This window comes from Podarcis liolepis (assembly GCF_965112155.1).
Source record: "Podarcis liolepis genome assembly, chromosome: Z".
Classification (NCBI taxonomy): domain Eukaryota; kingdom Metazoa; phylum Chordata; class Lepidosauria; order Squamata; family Lacertidae; genus Podarcis; species Podarcis liolepis.
Genome location: NC_139570.1, coordinates 30648376 through 30665547, shown reverse-complemented (window position 1 = coordinate 30665547; position 17172 = coordinate 30648376). Strand labels below are relative to the sequence as shown.

General features: G+C 45.8%; 1 protein-coding gene across 2 annotated transcripts in view; it reads left to right on the top strand.

Moving 5' to 3' along the window:
- AR (androgen receptor) overlaps positions 1 to 16201 on the top strand; it is a 237660-nt gene extending 221459 nt beyond the window's left edge. For both annotated transcript variants that reach the window (XM_083485088.1, XM_083485089.1), the window contains exons 6-8: positions 3513 to 3643; positions 4683 to 4840; positions 8447 to 16201. In XM_083485088.1, coding sequence (XP_083341214.1) covers positions 3513 to 3643; positions 4683 to 4840; positions 8447 to 8602 — 445 coding nt within the window. In that variant the 3' untranslated portion in view covers positions 8603 to 16201. The remainder of the gene's footprint in view (positions 1 to 3512; positions 3644 to 4682; positions 4841 to 8446) is intronic.
- The last annotated feature ends 971 nt before the right edge of the window (positions 16202 to 17172 follow it).

Below are 17172 nucleotides of genomic sequence, written 5' to 3'. Positions count from 1 at the left end.
GAGGAAAACTTCCCTACCCCACTTCCTCCATGTCATGCATCATTTTATAAACTTCTATCATGCTGCCTCTTACTTGCCTTTTCCCTAAACTAAAAAGTCCCAAACACTGCGACCTTTCCTCACAAGGGAGCCACTTCATCCACTTCATCATTTTGGTTGCCCTCTTCTGAACCTTTTTCAGCTCTACAATATCCTCTTTGAGGTGAGGCCACCTGAGATCCCATTACAAAACCAGCAAAGACCTGATGGTTTTATGTTGTGAACTGCCTTAAGATCTATGGTGTAGGGTAGAATGGAAATTTAATAGAGAAAACGATAAATTAATAAAAGTTGACCAAACCCATCAGGACGCGTTAATGAACCAAACTAAAAATAGCATTTTTATTACACTTATTTGGTGGCGGGGTACAGGGAGCAGGCCTTGTTCTGGGTCTCCAGGGATGTTTCTGAGCAACATGACATTAATTCCTTCATTGGAGGTTTTTAAGTAGGGGTTAGGCTGCCATCTGTCAGGGATGCTTTAGTTGTGATTCCTGTGTGTAATTGAACTAGAACCTTGAGGTCCCTTCCAGTTCTATGATTTTTGTGACTCCGTCTCTCATGCTCACTTGCCTCGACCATTGCAGCCCCACCCCCACCCCCGGTTCCATCTTTGGGATCTGCATGCTTGGAATATTCCCTTGTGGAATCTTCCAGCAGACCGTGTCCCTTCATCTGTCATCTCATGAGCAGTCCTAGGACAGTACATGGAGCCCTTTGAGAGATAGAATGAGGCTTGTGCAAAGCCACTCATAAAAGTGGGTTACACCTTATAAACAGCATAGCTGACTGTGTACGGACTGTGGCACCAATCCTGTGTGAATAATGTCCAAGCAATTGATTTAGGAGACCATAAATCTTTACGTCTCCCTGCAACCAAATACTGAGAGTGGTGAGTACTTTTCCCAGAAGTCTGCTTCTGCTACCTTCTCTGAAACACAAGATTCTTTTTTTGGATTAGTGATACATACCTGCGTACATAACTTTATTTATGCCACCTTCGCACAGTTAAAACCGCGCTCAACGCAGCTTACAACATGAAAAAAACCACATAATTACAAACATAGCAAAAGTAGTCTTAAACAATAAAAAGCATCAAAAAGAATACAAATCGAAACAATTCCTACATAAATAATAACATCTGAAATAAAGATAAAATAAAAACAAACCCCTCCCCCAACAAAAAAACCTAAAACAATACCCCAGCCCAGTAGACTTCTCAGCATAGGGTTGCCCTCTATCTGAAGGAGCAAGTGTGTAGTTTGGGGGTACAGCTGTATACATCTCTGTCACTAGAGGTTCAGGTGTTCTTTGTGACTAGGAGGGCCTTTTGCCAGTTTTCTCTGGTTTACACAGTACAGCTGAAGTCCATGTGTTTGTAACCTCGAAGCTGGACTATTGCAATGTGCTCCAAGTGGGACTGCCCATGGGTCTGGTTCAGAAGCTCCATCTGGGGCAGAATGCTGCAGCCAGATTGCTGACAGGAGCTTCAGGCTGAGAGTAAGTGACACCATTTTTAAAACAGCTGCACTGGCTGCCCGTTTTCTACCAAGCCAGGTTCAAGGTCCTTGTATTGATTTAACACCCCCCTGAACAACTTAGGGAACCTCAGGGACCACCTGAACTGTTATAATATCACAACTCAATCACAGAGATCATTGCAGGAGCACCATTGGTCATTTCCCAAGTTGGCAAGGCTCATTTGGCAATGATAAGAAACTGAGCCTTTAGTGTCATCAGCCCAGTAGAGTATTGTGGTATACTCTGCTGTTAGAGATTAAACAGAGGCCTTATGATTTCAACTTTTAAATGCCTGCTGAACATTTTTCTATTCTGCCAGGCCTAAACAGGCAACTAAGAGCACATCTCACACAATGGATTATTTATGCTTGTTTTAATTTCTTTTTGGTTTTAATTTACTTTTAACTTTTTATTATTTTACTGTATAGTTTTATGCTTTTAGATTGTTGTAAACCACAGTTATATATATTTTATGATAATAAATAATAAATAATTGAAACAGTGTGGGAGGAATTGGAGACCCCACTCTTCTGATCATTCCATCAGCACAAGCGTTCCTGTTAAAAGCAAGAAACTACAAGAAGGAAGCAGCTGGAGGAAATGACTCATGATTTCAGTTGTCTCTGTGCTAATGCACAGAGTATAGGAAACAAGCAAGATATATATACTATATGATTAGATCAGAGTACATATTCATTTTTACATATATTTATTTTTTGAATAAATGTGCTATTTATGTCACTGTTTTGAATCTTTGTGTTATTACCTACTTTTGAGGGTTGTGCAAACCACTGTTCTGAGTAAATGCTTTCCATTGGGTAGGGTAAAGTAAGGTAGGGTAGGGGGCCCCGGAGGTGCATTCACAGAACCAGGCAGTGCCCCCACCCCAAGATGTTTAGGAACTGCTGATCTCAAATCCTTGTGTCTGACTACAAGTGTGTATCAATAACTTTTGGGCCCTCCATCCTTGACTTCCTACTCAAATTATGCAGAAAATACACATACAGCTCATTTAGCAATTAAACCAGCAGGGATAAACTGAACAAGGAAAGCCCCTTGCTGCCAGCAGCACCACAGTGGGATCTGTAGTTTAAATATTAATTTATTGATGCAGAATGGTAGCAGAACAGCATTAACCAACCCTTGCCCATTCCCTTCCTTGATATCAGCTAGTGTTTGCAACAACAACCAGAAGGCAGACCCAGACAGGGCTTTGCAGGTCTTCTTGGGTCATTGAGAAGGATCAAAAGTTTGTGCTGATGGAAGTAATCAAGAAATGTGCCCTGTTCTGATGGCTTGCACACCAAATAATTGCATTGCATTCTTTAATGATTACAAATTCTTGGGAGTGATGTTTTCCCCAAGGCATCAAGAAGGTCATGAGCTCCTTAGAATAACTTCCCTCTATCCTCCTGTTTAGCAATGTTCTCGTTCCTTGATTCCAGGACAGGTTGCTCTTAAGACTGCAGCAGAGATAGATTTCCAGCCAGTGTGGTGGAGGCTGGGGGTGCAATTTTTATTTTAAGAACATAAGAAGAGCCTGCTAGATCAGGCCAGTGGCTCATCTAATCTAGCATCCTATTCTTACAGTTGACACTATATGCCCATTGTAGGAAACTACCAAGCAGGATTTGAGCACAGGCGTTGTTTCCCCTTCTGTGGTTCCCAGCATCTAGGATTCAAAAGCAGTCCAGCCTCTGACTGTGGAGGCAGAGCACAGCCTTTATGAATTTCTGTAATCCTCTTTTAAAGCCATACAAGTTGGTGGCCATCACTGCCTCATGAGGGAGCAAGTTACACAGTTTAACTATGTGCTGTGTGAAGAAGTCCTTTCTTTTTATCCTTCCTGAATCTTCCAACAAGCAAGAAAGATCCATTTGCCTAATTGATCACTGATTCTCTTTTCAGTTTCCTGCTGGCATTTGCTAATTATCTCCTCTTCCTCCTCCCAGGTACCGGATGCACAAATCCAGAATGTACAGTCAGTGCGTCAGGATGCGGCATCTCTCCCAAGAGTTTGGATGGCTTCAAATCACTCCCCAAGAATTCCTCTGCATGAAAGCTCTGCTCCTCTTCAGTATTAGTAAGACACATTTTTTTCATGGGGGCCTTTTTATTTCCTTCTCCCTTTCTTTCAAAAAAGAATAAAAGAATTGTAGAGTTGCAAGGGACCTCCCAAGGGTCATCTAGCCCTATCCCTGATAGATGGCCAGAGATACATAGCAGAAGACTGCTATACTGCACACACAGAGTATTTTAATCAACTATTATTTTATTAATTGTTACTTATTTATTGCATTTATTTCTCACCTTCTTCTCCAGAGAGTTCATGGTGGTGCACATGACTGTCCACCTCCTCATTTAATCCCCATAACAATCCTGTGGGGTAGGTTCAACTGAGAGGCAGTGACCAGCCCAAGGTCACCTAGTAAACTTCACTACTGAGTAGGGATTTGAACCCTGGTCTCTTCCTAGTCCTAGTCCAACACTCCAACCACCACACCACACTGATTCTCAATAATTTAAGGTGGTGTGATTAAACCTCCTTCATCATTTTATTCTGACAACCACTCTGTCTGACAAAATCCTTTCTCTTACTACTGCAACCACTATTATTACCACCAGCATCATTATGCACCAAAATTCCATTCCATCTTGCATGTGATTAACTTATGCAATTTCAAGCATGTGTGGTTTTGAAAGCCAGATGGTTGAAATCCCGCAAATTAAATGCATACAAGGTAGAGAGCTTTGAGAGCTTAAAAGCTCCTTTTGCACCTGGTTCTGTGATTTTAAGCTCTCAATACTTACTTACTGAGCTCTGGGATGCTCTCACAAGATCTTGCCGGAACTCAGGCTTACCTGCAAGATTACATCAGAGCCTCCCAGAGCCTGGTAAGCAAGGTGGAGAACTTAAAAGCTCTCTGCCTTGCTGGGAGAGGGGCCAGGCGCACTTGGCACACAACTCCAAAAAGGTAAAGATACTCTCACGGGGTGGTTCCAAGCAGGTGGTTCAAGTGGGCACAGTTTTGCAAATAAGTGCTGTCTTGGAAAGTAACATGCACACAAGGCACAACCATACTGTACATTGACAATTGTTCCTCTCTTTCTACATGCACCAGTTCCAGTGGACGGGCTGAAGAACCAGAAGTTCTTTGATGAACTTCGGATGAACTACATCAAGGAACTTGATCGCATCATTGCTTGCAAGAGAAAGAACCCTACCTCCTGCTCCCGGCGTTTCTACCAGCTCACCAAGCTCCTAGACTCTGTGCAGCCTGTAAGTAAGAGGAGAAGGGAAGAGAAAGAGGGTTAGCCACACACATGGCAAGATCTTTTGTTAATCTTTTGATCAAAACTCCACAGAATCTGCTGTTGAACTTGTGGGGTGGGGGAGTGCAGGGAGAGGAAAACAAAACACCAACAAACCTGTAAAAATAAGCACTGGAAGCAAATCTGCAGAAAGTCACTGTGACCTCACAGTCATTTCCTCCAAGAGAGAACTGTGCCATCAAAGAGAAAGATGTTTGTGGGAGGCTGACTTTAAAGCCCTAAATGGCCTCAGCCCAGTATACCTGAAGGATCGTCTCCACCTCCATCATTCAGTCCAGACACTGAGGTCCAGCTCCGAGGGTCTTCTAGCAGTTCCCTCACTGCAAAATGTAAAATTACAAGGAACCAGGCAGAGGTTCTTGGCAGTGGCGCCCTCCTTGTGGAACACCCTCCCATCAGATGTGAGAGAGATAAATAATTACACAACTTTTAGAAAACATCTGAAGGGAAGTTTTTAATGTCTGACATTTTATTATTTTTTATATCTTGCTGGATGCCACACAGAATGTGCAGGGTATAAACAACATTATTATTATTATTATTATTATTATTATTATTATTATTATTATTATTATATTTCAGATCTAGTACAGGGAAACATTCCTTAACCCCCAGGCTGCCAATGTCAAAGTATTTGTTATTTTTATTATTTTATTATTTATTAAATTTGTATACCACCTTATACCCACAGGTCTCAGTATGGTTCACTGGATAAAATCACAACATTAACAACACAAAATGCATAATCAAAATAAAAACAAGAACAATCCAGTAACACACCCCCAACACATTTTAAAAGGCATTGAATGCCAGTCAACCAAATGCCTGTTTTTGCCTGGTGCCTAAAAGTGTATAATGAAGGCATCAGGCAAACATCCCTGGGAGAGCATTCCACAAATGGGGAGCCACTGCAGAAAAGGCCCAGTCTCGTGTTGCTACCCTCCAGACCTCTTGTGGAGGAGGCACACAAAGAAGGGCCTCAAAAGATTATCTCAGGGTCAGGGTAGGTTCATATGGAAAGAGGTGGCCCTTGAGGTATTGCGGTCCTGAGTTATTTAAGGCTTTATAGATCAAAAACTGAACTTTGAATTAGGCCTGGAAACTAATTGGTAGCCAGTGCAGTCAGACCAGGATCAATGTAATATGTTCAAAGTCTCTTGCCCCAGTGAGCAACCTGGCTGCTGAATTTTGCACTAGCTGAAGTTTCCAGAAGCAGCCCTACGTATAATGCATTGCAGTAATCTAACCTTGAGGTTACCAGAGCATAGACCACAGTAGTTAGGCTAACCTCATCCAGATAAGGGTGTAGCTGGGCCACCAGCCGAAGCTGATGGAAGGCATATAAAATACATGTTTGAAATAGCACACCAAAATATGCATCAAAGAAGAATAAAGAAACGCATTAGGCCACATTGCGTAAGAATATTAGGAGAAGCGTGCATGAGAATTTGTGTACAATTATTTTGGCATAAGCTTAAAAAAAAGGCAGACTGATGCAGAAGTGGGGCAGACTGAACTTAAGGTTGGGAAAGTGAGGAACAGAGAAAAATCAGAACTGACAGATGTGTCCCACTTAACAGCTCAGTGACAGAGCACCCGCTTTTTACTGCAGAGGGTCAGTCTCCAGCATCTCCCAGGTAGAGCTCCAGAGAGAAACTCCCTGCTTGAAACCCTGGAAAGCCACAGCTAGTCAGTGTAAAGATACCAGATGGGCTGTCTCACCATAAGGCACCTTTCTGTGTGCATGCACACCAGAATGTAAGAGCCCTGTTGGATTAGGCCAGTGGCCCACCCAGCCCAGCATCCTGTTCTCACAGGAGCCAATAACAACAACAACAAAAACCTAGATTTCAGCCTGCCGTTGTCAAAGTTGCTCCCAGGGTGCCTCAGTACCACCTAGGAAGTACTACCTGGTGGTTATTCCTAAGAAAAGGAGAAGGTGCCTGCATGCCTTGTTTGTCTATGCAGAAATGGTACCAATGTATAATATTGTTACATGCCACTCCAATCTCCAAGTGGTGAGAGATTCCAGAGGTTGCAGGTGCTTGCCAAGGGTTCAGTTTCCTTGGAATGAAGTTCAGTGGAGACTGTGGTGTCTTTAGGATATATGTTTTCAGTTGCAAAAATATACAACCTGAGCACAGGCTGGAATGGCTCACAGCATTAACACTCCAAATGTTCTTGCTTCTCCATTAGTCACAGTCTTCGATCCAGCTCAAATCAATCATGTCTCCATCTTCCATCCTGCTTTCTGCCCAGCTCACACCAAACACCATCTCTTGTTCTAGGTGAGGGGGGTGGAGGAAAACACCCCCCCCCCCCCAGGCCTGAAAGGCCCCGTCCCTTAGTCACAGCTCTTGTAGCCCAGCTTATCCTTTTGGGATGCTGATCTTGGTGCTTAACTACTCAAGTCACAGCTATTGCCTAGACCAGTGTTTCCCAACCGGTGTTCCGCGGCACACTAGTGTGCGGCCGGACGTTGCCTAGTGTGCCGTGGGAGGGAGGCGGGCGAGTCGGGCTAATCCTCCGGCCCCGCTCCCCCGGGGAACGTGCCCCGTCATCCGCTTCTGCCTTGCTCCCTGTGACAGGAATTCCCAAAACTGCATCAGCACCTGCCGCTTGCCCAGCAGCCCCGGCGCTGCCTTGCGCCCGGCGCCCCCGCCATCCTCGGCGCAGGGAGCGAGGGGCGCGCAGGCAGGCGCTGCCCGGCGGAGCGACGGCTCCTTCCGAGCGGCTGGCAGTGTCTGGGCATGACTGGCCTCCCGCCTGGTCCCGCGGCGGCTGCAGACGCGGCCGAAGCAGCGCAGGGAAGGAGACGCCCGGCCGCCCAGCCCAGCCCCGCACGCTCCCACTCTCTCTCGGCGGCCGGGGAGCGGGGCCAAAGCGGGCCCCCACCTGAGTGGCGGCTGCGTGAGCCAATAGGCGAGCTGGGGCAGAGGGGGAGGCGGGGCTCCGGAGAACAAAGGAGGGAGGGGGCACCCGGGAGAAGGGGGCGGGGCGGGAGGAGCGGGGAGCGCGGCGCTGCGCCCGGGACGCCCCAGTTCCGCCGGGTTAGAAGCCGGCGGCCTACCTCTGCTGGCCGTGGAAGGCAGCCGGGTCTGGGTCGCGCCCCGAGAGTGGCGGGGTCCGCGCACAGCCTGCCCTCCAGGCTGGGAAGTGGCTCCTAGGCTCCGCCTGAAGCCACGCAGAGCCCGCAACGCGCCCTCGCTCTGCTGCCTCCTCCCACCCCGGCAAGGGGAAGGGGAAAAACTTTCACTTTTGTGCGTCCCTCCCGGCGTGACGCTGCGCGCTGACGTCACGGGGCGGGGCTTTAATGGTGGTGTGCCGCGAGATTTTTTTCCGGTAAACAGGTGTGCCGTTGCCCAAAAACGTTTGGGAAACACTGGCCTAGACAAAAGGGTCTGGTTTGTTGAGCTTGTTCTCATACCTTCCACCTACCTCCGATACAGGAACCCAAGAACTGGAAGGGACTCAGGGCATCATGCATACTTCTTCCCTCGAAAACCCACATCACTATAAAGTGACATCACCTTCTCTCTTTCCTCTTTCCTAGATTGCCCGAGAGCTGCACCAGTTTACATTCGACCTCCTAGTCAAGTCCCACATGGTCAGTGTGGATTACCCAGAAATGATGGCAGAGATCATCTCGGTGCAAGTCCCCAAGATCCTCTCTGGGAAGGTGAAGCCCATCTACTTCCACACACAGTGATGGAGCGAGGGAGACACAGGAAGGGAGGAGCCCTTTGCGGCCAAGGCCCTGGAAGCTGCCGACCTTGTCCAGCCTTCACTTGCCTGTTATTTTTGCACTGCAGTGCCTTGGAATACTGTATACGCTACAAAGATATACAGTAATAATGAAAACAGAACTAACCTGCTGGGATTCTTTTCAATTTCAGTGACTCCCCACCTGGGGGAATTCCCTTTTCAAGTGGGAGCTTTTTTCGGCCTGCTTTGAAACAGCCCAGCATATGTGTGTGCGTGCAAACCCTGCACCTTCTCTACTTCTCTTTCCTGTTCTTATATATATTTTTAATCTGGTGTTGTGGCATGGTGCCAGGCGGCACTTGTTTACATTCTTGGGCTTCTGCATTTCCCACAATGGCTTCTGTGGCCATCGTGTACCACGATGGGAAGTCTGACAAAACACACACACACATTGTGTTTTGGGTGTTCCCTTCATTGCTGTTTTATTCTCTCTTTTTAAACAAAACCAGAATCCAAGATGACAAGCAGGTTGCTCAAATCAAATCCTGGGAGTGGGAAGAACTTCATTTTTGGGGAGTGGGTGATTTTATTTTTATTTTTTAACAGTTTTTTGATCAACTCTTAACTTTTCTGTGCAGTGTGCTTTCCCCTCATTATGTTGTGAGTCTCACTCTTAAGATGCAGGAGGATTTCAATAGCATATATGAGGACAGGAAGGGAGAACTGGACTCAAAATCATATGGAGGAGAGAATGTAGTGGAATCATACAACTGCAAAAAAAAAGTGTGTGTGCCGTCACAGCTGCAGGCATCACATGGACTTAGATTCCCCAGGGCCACATTTCTGCATGTGAACTAGTCTCAGTCCTCATCACGTTCCTATACTACGTGGCCACAAGCCACTGCCTCAGATTCGGCTGCTGTTCAGTGTGCCTCTCCAGTTAACTCTGAGGCCCTTACAGCAGCATTTACCTGACACAAAGTGCCCAAATCCATACAGTACTGTTCTTGTGCTCATGAAAAATGACACAAAGCATTAAGAGGAGCTGGAGGGTAGTGCTGAACCCTCCTGGTGCCCTGAAGGTTACGGAGGGCTGTTTTACAGTGCAATCCTTTTTTCTTACTTCCTTTTCTTTCTGTGGACCATGAGCCAAAACTTTAAAAAAAGTCACCCAATGAATGTGAGCACATTCCAGTTTTGAGCATTTTTTGTTTTTGTTTCTCCATCACGAAGGACACTCTCCTCAAAAAAGGCAGCTCTGCAGTGCTCAGAGGGCCTCCATCCAGCTGCTTTTGTCACCTACACCAACATCCCTCCTCCCAGCTCTGCTTCCCAAAAGTCAGAGGCACCTAAAGACCCACTTGGAAGACTTTTCCTTGGAGAGCGTGGTGGGCGAGGGCCTCAGAAGCCAAGCCAAGTGAAACAAGGACTCTGATGCCCCTTTGGGGTTCCTGAGAAACTGCACATAACTATGGTCCTAACCCACTCCACTGGGGAAGAACTTGTGTTTTCATTATCTTTTTTAATAACATTGTGGTACATTGTAAAGAGAACATGTATTGGGATGGGGATGCGCTTTTCATTTTTGTGATTTCTGTAGTTGAGACTGCCATTCATCTAAAGGAGTAACGGGGAGTCAAACAAACCTTAGAAACTTTCCTTGGTTGTGGGAAGAAGGGCCCTCAGTCTCAATAAGCTATCCTAGAGCAGTCCCTGGCCAGAGAATCTCACAGGATGACACAAATAGATTCTGAGCTGTTGTCTTCTGATTTTTTCAGAAAGAATTATATGTGGGGGGGGGGGTATTGTTCCAGGTCATGTCCTAGAATGGCTGAACTGAGTATGTGTTAAAAGCTCATTGGTTCTCCTAAGAATGCCACTCACAATTATCCTGTTTCTCAACCATCGGTTTTATCTCCCAACCCTATTCTGTTCATCCCTGGCATCACAAGAAAATAATCACAAATTGTTTGACTCCTTTGATTTTTGGATGTGGATTGTGATTCTCTAGCTCACGATCTTTATTTAGGTAGTGATAACTTGCTTGTCTTTAATTCTAAAAATGGCTTAAGGCTCTGCTCCTACTGCCATGAGCAGTTTCACCTGCCTCCCTTGTTCAACAATGGCCTGGCAAATTGTGACTTTGAAGGATCTTGCATACCTTTCAGAAGCAACGGCTGTAAAGTTGCACTTTGCAGTGATGCATTTTTGAAATGACTGTTAGCCATTTTCCCACTCCTCCTACCTCCCTCAAAAAAAAAGCAGCAGCCATGGGAATACTCTGGGCAATGGTCATTTTAATAATGTGGCTCTGCAAAGCTTGATTTGGTTTGATTATTTTCAGTGATGTCACCTGCAGTTTTATTGAAATATGTTTAGAAGATGGGCTTTTCTTTTACTGTGCAGACTGTTGAGAAATTTTGCTGCTTTTGGAGGGGAGGGCAGGAAGCACCTCAGAAATCTTACTCTGTTTGCACCTTGAGGGGTTTTCATATTGTAGGGGTTTGAGGATGCTGCAAAAGGGTTGGCTTGGCCAGGTGCTTCAAGAGATGACAGAACATTGAGAAGTGACAATGCAGCACCTTAATTTGGCCATGGTTACTTGATGCAGAAACAGCAACACCCCCCTCCCAATGACGTTCAGCAGTGCTGGTTAAAAAATCATTCTGCTCTTTCCATCAAGCTGTTTTTCTTACAAATGCAGCATGTGGATGTGGTCCTTAGGAACAAAAAAGTGGGAAATGGACAGGTGATGGACAAAGCACTGGAAATAGACATCAGACAAGCCTGGCTGCTTGATCAGGCTCACCTAGTCCAGTCTCCTGTTCTCAGAGTAGCCAAATGCCCTTAAGGATCTAGCAGTACAGATAGACTCTGTGCCTGGAGAGTCCACAAGAGCATCAGAAGAGCCTCTTGGTTCAGTCCAATATGGACCCATCTAGCCCAGTATCCTGGCCCCACAGTGGCCACCCAGATGCCCCACTGGGCCCCACACATTGTGCCTAGTAGTGAAACCTCTGAGAAAGCTTTAGGAAGGATACATGTGTCATCATGAAGTTCCATTTGTTGACTCACGTTCTTTCAAGTTTACTCAGTTTCACTTGTGGTTTGCCTGCAATAGAGTTAGCCGTGGGGAACTTGCATGGTTTGGACGCACGCGCACAGGTAACTCACAGTTTGCACAGGGGTTGCATTCTGGAGATGGCGCATATATAAGAATGTATGCTCAAGCTGCTCCTGTGAGAGGAAGATTACCTTCTGGAGCTGATATGCTGAACAGGTCTTACCCCCTTAACAAGGCAGAGAGCTTTTAAGCTCTCTGCTTTGCTCACCAGGCTTTGGAAGGCTCTTGCAAATCTTGCAAGATGTCTAGAGAGAAAGCATCCCAGTCTCCATGCAAGAACTTCCCAGAACCCAGTAAGTTAGGCAGAGAGCTTAAAACCTCTTTCTGTGCTGGGAAAATCCTGCACAGAAAGAGTTTTTGAGCTGTCTTCCTTTCATGCGTTTAATTTGCACAATTTCAGCTGGCCAGCTTAGGTTGAAATCACACAAATTAAACATGTAAGCTGTGGTGGTACCATATATCTCATTTTAAGCCTTTTCCCCTTCTGTGGGTTCAAATCTCTTGGAAAGGTCAGCTGGGCATCCAGTCATGCAGAGCAAGACTGCATGCCAGAGAACTGCTTCATGTTCTTCAAAAGTGGCCAAGAGTTCCCCAACATCTTAAGAGACTCAAACCAAGTTGTGGGAAGTGGCAATGAATATATCTCACATGTATATAGTCAACAACTTCACGCACCCGGTGTGGTAGCCTCTAACCTACAGAAGTGGGCACAGTGAACTTTCCAGCCCCCTCTGATTCTTTGCATTTTGTTGCTATAACTAGATTTGTACAAGACTCGCTATGCAGAAGGATGCTTTGGGTGGCACTGAAGACTGCAGGGCAACCTCTGCCCTAGAGCCCCTGAGGGATCTTTGGATCCTGACTATGTTTTGAAGAGAGATTGATTCAAAATACCTGTAATGAATACAATGTAAAGGGGGGGGGGTAGAAATGGTGGTGGTGATGGGAAATTGAGCATTTACTTGCTCTGGTTTATTTACAACCGACTACAGTTTTTTAAAAGGGGGGGGAGCTTGAGAAATATCAAAAGCATTGACAATGTCTTAGCCTTCAATCCTTACTTTTATTATGCAGTTTATGTGTTGTTGTTGTTATTATTATTATTCTGTGATTTTTTAAAAAAACATTATGCTTGCATATGTTCTATTTTGTGAAAGTTGCCCTAGTTTAGTCTTTAAACTCACAGTGGCACAGACCAATCCACACAGACTCCTCCTCCTCCTCACCTTCTGATAAAATCATAGAGCTGTAGAGTCCAACCCCCTGCAGCACCCTGCACTTCCTGCCAGGCTTCACAGGATGTAGCCCCCCTTTTCAGCAAAGCCAGGTACCCCCTGTCCCCATCTATTTGATTGCCCCAATCCGTAAGTGTAGCAGGTAGTAAAAAGTATCATTTCTTATATCCTTCAGCTTCTGCGAAAGCAGAGTAAGGCCCTTCCTTGGAGGCACTTGGAAGTTGCAGCTCGGATGTTCTTTCATAGAGACATGTCTCAAGCTCTCTTCCACTGGAAGCAAAGAAAGATCTTGAGTATTTTGACTCTAGTTGGGGAAACAACTTTGAGGACAATATCTCTCCATCATGGAGCTGGTTGGGTTTTTGTTTTCTTTTTTTGGGGGGGGGGGTGATTCTGTGTATTTTAAGAATTATGTTTTCTGCACTTAAAAAATACCATGCCTTCTTTTCTTTTCTTTTTTTGAGGTGGGTGGAGAACAACCTGCACCCTGAACTGAGTTACTACAGGAGATTGAAGCACCTTATAGAGTCTAAGCTATTTTTGCTCATCATTGCAACCTTTTTTTCTATCTTTTTTTTACCCATAGAATGCTTATTTAAAATGGGGGAAAGAATAGGGTCCTGTTTTCATAAATCACATACTTGTATGCATGCTGGGGAGGGGGGATGTGTATTGTGATAAGTCTTTATGCAATGTTGTCCACCAGCATTGGAACAAATGCACTCACTCTTGCCTGCCTTAATTGGGGGGTGGGGGTGAAGGGAGAGTTAATTTCACCCCTCTTTTGCCCTTTTAAATTTACTAACGTGTGCACTGGCAACACTGGACCCAGTTGCCAATTTTGTTACAACCCACAATTGTAGAATACTGTCTGCCTGGCCACTGTGAGAAGAGGGTGCTGAATGAGATTGGCCCTTGGCCTGACCTAGCAGTTCTCCTCTGGTGCTGTTATGGAACCTCTAGGTCCAGAGGCAGTCTGTCTAGATTCCTAGGTTTTTATAAGCATTTGGCTGCTAGATGGGCTTCATCTATCAGTGAGGCACTTCTTTTATGGAACATCTCCAAAACCCAACTCGTATCTCAGAAGGCAAGGATACTGCAGCCAAATGTCCCTAAGAATCTAGGAATCAAGATAGACTGCCAGCTAAATTTGTGTGGGAGAACTTTGCACTTTGGAAACAAAACAAAGGTGCCCTGGATGGATTGGGAGTAGGCAGGGAGATGTCTGTGGCCTCCTTAGGAAGATGCAATGCTTGGGCTGTGATCGTGCTTCATCTATAGGGTTGAGTGGGCATGATACAACCAGGTTTACAGGGCCAGGGAGTAGGTAAGGAGCCCCTCTAAGATGCCCCATTGCTCATGCGCATGCGTGTGAGGAGGACCCTGTCCAGTCCAAGCCTCCCCTTGCTTTTTAGGGGGCAGAAGGTGCTGTTTCTTCTCCCCTCCTTCTCTTTGCAGACGTCACATTCCCCTTCAGAGAGACCCAGGCCAGCCGGCATTTCCTCTGTGTCAGTGGTTCCCAATTAGCTAAGTACTGTGCACTCCATTTCTCAAAAGCCAAGCCATGGACTCCCTACTTTTGAAAATTTTGATATCTCTGTGGTAGTTTTTGTTATGTGAATGTGCCACAGACCCCCTGGGTGGGTTACGCAGACACCCTGGGGTCTGCAGACCATCAGTTGTGAACCACTGCTGCAGGGTGTTGCTATGCCCACTACAAACAACTCCACGGGGCCTTCTGAGATAGCAGGCTGGACTTCAGAGACATTCTGTAAAAGATTGTGGCGCTTTTGAACAGCAAGGAGAGATAATTTCTATCCATTTGCCTGTTTATGTGTTTATGTATAATTTGATACGCTGGGGAAATTGGAGGAAGTGTTGGGCTGCTAGTCCATAAGAACTTTGTATGATTTTGTGGGGGGTGCGGGGAGTTATTTGCAAAAGGAGGTAAATAGAATTGTAGTCTGTTTATGCAGCTAAATAAGCTTGTGAATCTACAGGAACATCAGAACCAGCAGAGCAGCTGAAATGTATAACCGCGTAATAAACAGACACAAAGGGTGTGTGTGGTGTGTGGGTATTTGATCTCAGCTTCAAGGGATGCTAGGTGGGTCTGTTGCAAATAATGACAGGAATAAGAGCCAGCCACCTGGGGAAGAGTTGTGGCTTAGTGAGTAGAGCACCTGTTTTGCCTGCAGAATGCCCCCTGGTTCAATCCCTAATGGCACCTTCAGGTAGGGCTAGGAGAGACCCTCTAGATCAGAGCTTTCCAAACTGTGTCACGACACGTTAGTGTGTTGGCTGCAGTGTGTAGGTGTGTCGCACGAACGCTCCCCCACACTCCTCCAAGAGCTGGAAAAGGGTTAGTTTAACCTCCGGTTTGGTAGTAAAACTGAATTACTGTGCCATGAAATGATTCATGTCTAAAAAGTGTGTCACCAACAAGAAAAGTTTGGAAAGCTGTGTCCTAGATGAAACCCTGGAGAGCTGCTGCCCAGTCAGTGTAGACAATACTGAGCTAGATGGACCCAATGGTCTAACTCAGTGACAAGGCAGCTTCCTATGTTCCTCTTTTGCTCTGTCTCCTGGGGGCCTCAGAGCTGTGAGACCTTCGGCAAGGCTTGCCATGAAGCTGAGTGTCCAACTTGGCTTCCTTTGGCCACTTGCCTTTAACTAACATTGCAAAAAAGAGAAACCTGAAGCTAGCAACAAGTGAAGCTTCTCATACTGGGAGAATTTGGTAGCCCCTGTTCTAGAGCCATCATTGGACACTCACAGCAGCACTGCACAGAATTATGCACATTTAAGGCAACCCTGGGTGCTACCCACCAGGGACACTGGAAATGAGCTGGGTGTGCACTAGGACCGTCCTCTGGTGAATGGCACCTTTCAAAACAAAAAGCAAAAACACATTTGATCCCTCTGCAAAGGCATTGATGCTCAGGAGCCAGAGACCACCCCACCTCACAGGATGTCTTAAAATTGCATCTATCTCTGCTCATGAATCAGGAAGAGGCAGGAGACTTCTGGTGCACAGGCAGGCAGTCCAGCAGAGTATACTGATAAAAGACAAAAAATTAAACCTCTTGTTTCTTTCTTCTTGGTTTCAAGAAAGGGTAAATCAACCACACCACACCAAACCAGGGCAAGTTTCATGCTGTTGTTCAGATCTCCCTTTTTTGTAATCTTGGATTCTCTTGATGCTCCAAATACAATTAAAAAAGGCAAAATATTGGTTGTTGGAGTATATTGTTGTTCATTTGTGTGTGTCTCCCCTCCCCCCCAAAAATGACTTCTACAAACTATTTTGCTGTGTTGCAACAAAGCCAAATGATCCATTTTCCAAAAGGCAATAAGGCAATTAATTAGTGCATATCAGCTTTTATAGATTTTCCTGCAGAATCCTGAGAGTAAAGAAGAGAACTTCATTCAAGCTAATAGCAGTACAGTCTCAGCAGGTGCCTGAACAAAGCAAGAAGTTTATAACCAAACAGAAGTCACTACCCAGGCATTGCTTTTTCTGAAATGAGCTCTAATTCCCTCACCAGCCTTACTTTCACCAACACCACAAGTGTATCGTTGTTGTTGTTGTTGTTTTTCCCAGAATGTACTTGCAAAGCAGCCAAGTTAATCAAAGGTGCACATTTTCAGGTACAGAGTAACCTTTCCATGGAGATTCCTGAGTGACAGACTCCAGTTTAACAGCCTCATTGCAGCCTTGTGTCCACAAAGCAGCAGCTTCTGTGGAGGCTACAGCATATAGATACTGCATCTCCTTAGCTTATTAAAAAAGGAGTTCCAAGAAGGGAAAGTAATGGGGGGGGGAGTAGGTATGCAGTTGGAGGATGGATGGCGGCTAACAGATTGAGGTTGAATCCTGACAAGACAGAGTACTGTTCTTGGGAGACGGGGTGGGCAGGTGTGGAGGACTCCCTGGTCCTCAGTGGGGTAACTGTGCCCCTGAAGGACCAGGTGCGCAGCCTGGGAGTCATTCTGGACTCACAGCTGTCCATGGAGGCACATGTCAATTCTGTGTCCAGGGCAGCTGTTTACCAGCTCCATCTGGTACGCAGGCTGAGACCCTACCTGCCCGCAGACTGTCTCACCAGAGTGGTGCATGCTCTAGTTATCTCTCGCTTGGACTACTGCACTCTATGTAGGGCTACCTTTGAAGGTGACCCAGAAACTAAAACTAATCCAGACTGCGGCAGCTAG